Genomic DNA, 4,891 nt, shown 5'->3' on the forward strand with positions numbered 1-4,891 from the left:
ATGATCTGGTGAACTGGAAAGTGCCTTGAGATGATATGTGTTGTGAATTGGCGCTATAGAAATAAACTGAACTGAATTGAGTTTTCAGCAGCCGTTCAAACAAACCGACGGTGCTGAGATCTTCTGAAACTATTAGGGCAACATGAACCAGGTGACTGGGTCTGTTGTAACTCTTTCTTTCTACGGCGCTGAATAAGCATTAAACCAGTCCCATGCTGTGATGGAAAGATACAAGAGCTTTCCTTCCAGCAGATGAGCAGGATCTCAAAACCTGCAGGCAGGCGGATCATCTTCTCCAGAGTGAGTTTAACTGAACGCTGACTGATCTCAACCAGCTCAGTCCGTCTGCCTGGAGCTAAAACAGCAGCTGATGCAAACCTCTGAAGCAGCGAACGCATCAAAGCACGGCGTACGTACTTCCAGCTGTCATCACTTCGTGATCCCGGTCCTCCTCCTCCTCGTCCTGATTCTGGTGTCCGTCTTCTCTCTCGCGGTCGGCCCTCTCCTCCAGCTCCGCCTCCTCATCAATGGTGCGGGTGAACGAGTGCTCCTGGGGGTCCATGTCCAGAGAGTCCTGGTTGTCTGAAATCTGCGGCGGCAGAAGGATTAGCAGAATATAATCATCCTGCTACCATTTTGGGTCTGACTGGTTCTGGTTGTCGCTCACCCGTCTCTCCCGGGACGAAGACCTGGTCTGGATAAAGTCCAGGTTCTTACAGGCCAGCAGGCGGTTCCGTACTTTATAGACGCTGCGATAGACCTCTGCCAGAGACTTGGACGGTTGGTACCTGCCGGAGAAACAAAAGCAGGTCGATTAGCGGAGGAAGACGGGGAACGGGAGCGTGGCGGACGGGTCACTCACCTTCCCTCGCCGCAGGCTGGGCTCAGCAGCCCCGTATGCTTCAGCAGAGCTGCCAACACAAACCTCGAGACGGTGTCCAGCAGGGACTCATTATTCAGGGACGCGTTGTCCCAGTCTGCAACAGAACAAACAGCGGTCAGAACCAGCTCTGGTCCGATGGTGAGGAGCGGTTCGCTACAGGACCAGAAGCGGACCTTTACTCAGGGCATAGTCCTGCATGTTGATCCACAGACTGTTGGCTGGTTCTTTGGAGGAACCCAGAGCCAGGTCAACCAGAACGCCGAGGTCCGGTTGCAGAGGGCAGTCCATCGGCTTCTGCTCCTCGTTCCCTGAAAGCGCCGCCTCCAGCATGGAGCTGATGCAGGAATCTGGAAAAGGTTCTGAGTTAAAGGATCTTCTTGGTCAGAACATTCTTTAAATGCAGAGCAGTGATTGGGTCGGTCGGTACCCAGCTGAGCAGTGTCCATCTCCAAGCCGTTGCTGAACAGCGGCGTTTTGAGCCAGTAGGCGGTGTCCTGCTCCTCCAGCGAGGTGGGAGCGCCCTGCAGCATCCCGCCTAAGCAGCGGCCCACCAGCAGGGCCACGGTCCGCTCCAGGTCCACCAGCCACACCCAGGACAGCGCTGGCGCCGGCAGCGACGTTCCTGCGGCCGTCTCGGCCACGTCCGACGTACCTGGACAGGTGGGAAGGATTATTGACAGCTTCTGTAGGAAACCCAAAGGCCACTTAGCTCAGAACCCTTATTAGAACCTACAGCCCTCTTTAACAGGAGCAGGTTCCAGCCTCTATTAGAACCTGGATCCAACAGCAGGTTAGGCCTCCTCTGATTGGCTGAACCTGTTGCAGCAGAGAAGTAGTCAGGTTCTAATCCGATCCATGGATGTCTGCCGATACTGATCTACCCTGATCCCACCGTCCTGCTGACTTCAGCATCGACAGCTGGTTGATTTTGTGGAATGAACACCTGAGTGAAGTTGGCCCCCCCACCTTCTTCAAATCAGACAAAATTAGAGTCAAACACTTGTGCTACGTTTGTGCAGCAAAAATTTACGTTTGTGCCGCTTTCATTTTAAAGATATAAAGAGATGTTTCTAGAGGTCATCAAAGGTCAACCAGCACCCCCACTTTCTTCAAATCTTCAAATCCAAAGCAGCACAAACAAAAATTTTTGCTGCACAAACGGAGCTGAGTTCATTGACACCTATTTCGTCTGATTTGAAGACGGTGGGGGGGCTGGTTGACCTTTGATGACCTCTAGAAATATTTCTTTATATCTTTAAAACGATAGCGGCACAAACAAAAATTTTTGCTGCACAAACCAGCACAAATGGGGCACAAACGTTTGACACAAATTTTGTCTGATTTGAAGAAGGTGGAGGGGTCAACTTCACTCAGGTGGAATGAACTCGTCTCTGCAGTCGATGTGAAGCAGATTCAGGATGTTAGGATAATTATCATTGATGATGTGTGAGTTTATTCCACCTTAATATTAGCTGCCTGTTGCGTGTCAGAACTGACGTTTTCCCCAATAGTTTATCTAATTAGGCCAGTTTCTCGGTCTGTTTATATAAAATTAGAATCTTCATTCTACAAATGGCAAAGATTTGGGAATGGAATGAGAGCAGAGTCCTTCAGCTAAGAACAAAGTGTCAGGGGTTGACGTTAAGGAAATGTGTGGCAATTGAAATGTGTGCTTTCACATTTCATTTGCCCAGAAACAATTTTTACTTGCCCAGTATAATGTTTGATAAATATAGCTCCTAATATTCATTTTTGTATATATATCAATGAAACATGTTTGTTTTTTAAATGTTTTTTGTAATTCAGTATTTTTCAAGTTTCCAGGTTCCTGGTGTGTATCTGCATGCGTCAGATAATGAACTCAAGCCTACATTACCGTGTTAACATGCTTTTCAATCCTTCCTGCACATTCTTTTCAAACTAAACTTTGCTTTAAACTGTTCTGTGCTTGGAAAAATATAAATAGTAATGTTAAAAATCTAAAAAAAAACTTGACAGGTTAAAAACTTACACTACTACTACTCACCAATTTAACATGTTTAGTTCTATAACATTTAAATGCACCTCTCCAATGTCTAAGAGAAAAAAATTTCATGAACATTTTTTAATGTATGATCACTGTACAGAAAACTGCCATATGATAGAAATATTTACACTGTGCGCATACAGTTATTATTATTATTATTTTCCTAATCCCTGACTGATCATTTTTAATTTAGCGTGTATTTTAGTATAAATTAAATTCATCATCCAGCTGCTGCTCTGCAGAATTCTCTCCCCAAGGAGAGAAAAATCACGCCATCTTGCGGAAAATCACGCAGCTTTTTCAAATCACGCGAGAATGTGTACAAAACAAAAAAAATGCCGCCGGCAACGCTTGTGGATCGTTTTCAGCGAATGTCGGTGATTTTAAAGTCATTTTGAGTGATAAATAATTTTTTTTTGCAATCAGTGCATTTGCCCGCCGGGCACTCTCCCGACAATAAAAACGACTTGCCCCAGGCGATGGTTAACATCGAGCCCTGAGTGTAATATGATATTGATTTGATAAAGCTGGAGCCATGGATGGAGCATGCAGAAAATGATTCACTACCTGTTTGTCAGAGCCACTTCCCGAGAAGTGAGCCCAGAGGTGAGCAGCTGCCTTCTGTAACCCTGGGCAACTTCTCTAATCTGAGTAAGATTACAATTTCTATCAGAATCCGTTGTCATGTCTCTTGGTTATCTAATACATAAACATTATGAAGCGTTATTTAAAGAATTTGTCCCGAGTGATCTCTTTTCAGGAAAATGAACCGGAGAAAGAAACCTTCAAGGTGAGACAAAGAGCTCCCTTTAACAAGGAACCATTTCCTCCTAACAGCAAGTTAAGGTTTACTTGTGCTAAAATCATAGATATAGTGCAACAGAAGAAGGAGGGACCCGGTTTTGAGTTTCCCAGCCAGAACAAAGAGCCCATTAGATCGGACATTATGTCTGACCGTGAAGAGGCCACTGCAGCTCCTGGTCCTCCAGCGGAGACGCAGCCGGCAGCAGCCTGTTGAGTCGGTCCAGCGGCGGCAGCAGGTCCAGCAGGTGGCTCAGCAGCGGCCTCACCACCGGAACCGGGAGCAGCAGCAGCGAGTTGATGATCTGACACAGCATGCTGCCCGCCGCCGACACGAAGATCACGTCTGGAGGCGACAGAAGAACAGATGAGCAGATGAAACCAAACAGGACCGTGCTCAGGGGGGGGAGGGGCTGCTGCTCACCTTGAAGCTTCTCTCGAATGCTGCCGTTCCAGGAGCTCTCCTTCAGCAGGGCAGCGGAGCGCGAGAAGATATCGGTGGCGTGAGGCAGCAGGAGCTGCAGGTGCTTGTGGAGCAGAGCCACGCTGCTGGAGTTCTGCAGGAAACGCGGTGATCTGGGTTAGATGGGTTCGTCTGCTGCAGTCACAGACAGCGCTTTCTTTCCATACCTCAGTGACGGCGTTGATGTGACAGTAGGCCAGGAGCTGCTTCTGCAGGGAGCAGAGCAGCTGGTGGAGGTGAGCCGGCTGGCTGCTGTCTGATGACGAGGTGCGCTGCTGCAGCTTATCGCTGTTCTTCTCCAGCTCGCCCAAAGCCTGGTCCTGCAGACACAGGGGGCCCAGAGCAGCTCAGGTGATTCACAGCACATCATCTAAACGTGCATCGCAGGAAATACATCATCCTTCTTACAGACAGATTGGCTATGTAGGGAAACCCAGCTGACTGCATTCAGATGTTTACTTTACAGGATTCATTCCTCATAAGCATATGGCGACAGTGGAGAGGAAAACCTCTGCTTTAACGGGAAGAAACCTGGAGCGGAACCAGACATGGTGCTGCCTGATACCTGAAGGGATGCTGATACAGACCAAGAGCCAAATGTGAGGCTCTATAGGGAACTTTTAGATCGTAACACTATCTCCTAGTAGGGGTGTAAATCACACCCATCATGGCGTTTCGATTCAGTATCGATTTCCTGACCCAACGATTCGATTATTTT

At 47.9% G+C, this 4,891-nt stretch overlaps 1 protein-coding gene across 1 annotated transcript in view; it reads right to left on the reverse strand.

Annotated features, from left to right (window-relative positions):
* herc1 (HECT and RLD domain containing E3 ubiquitin protein ligase family member 1) overlaps positions 1 to 4,891 on the reverse strand; it is a 65,781-nt gene that overhangs the window by 40,809 nt on the left and 20,081 nt on the right. Inside the window, exons 15-22 of the mRNA XM_015375187.1 lie at positions 4,341 to 4,493; positions 4,135 to 4,267; positions 3,865 to 4,056; positions 1,311 to 1,535; positions 1,057 to 1,230; positions 863 to 977; positions 668 to 788; positions 418 to 589 (exon numbers count right to left, since the gene is read on the reverse strand). Of these exons, the coding sequence (XP_015230673.1) occupies positions 418 to 589; positions 668 to 788; positions 863 to 977; positions 1,057 to 1,230; positions 1,311 to 1,535; positions 3,865 to 4,056; positions 4,135 to 4,267; positions 4,341 to 4,493 (1,285 nt within the window). The remainder of the gene's footprint in view (positions 1 to 417; positions 590 to 667; positions 789 to 862; positions 978 to 1,056; positions 1,231 to 1,310; positions 1,536 to 3,864; positions 4,057 to 4,134; positions 4,268 to 4,340; positions 4,494 to 4,891) is intronic.

This window comes from Cyprinodon variegatus, unplaced genomic scaffold (assembly GCF_000732505.1).
Source record: "Cyprinodon variegatus isolate N-32 unplaced genomic scaffold, C_variegatus-1.0 Scaffold114, whole genome shotgun sequence".
NCBI classification, from domain to species: Eukaryota; Metazoa; Chordata; class Actinopteri; order Cyprinodontiformes; family Cyprinodontidae; genus Cyprinodon; species Cyprinodon variegatus.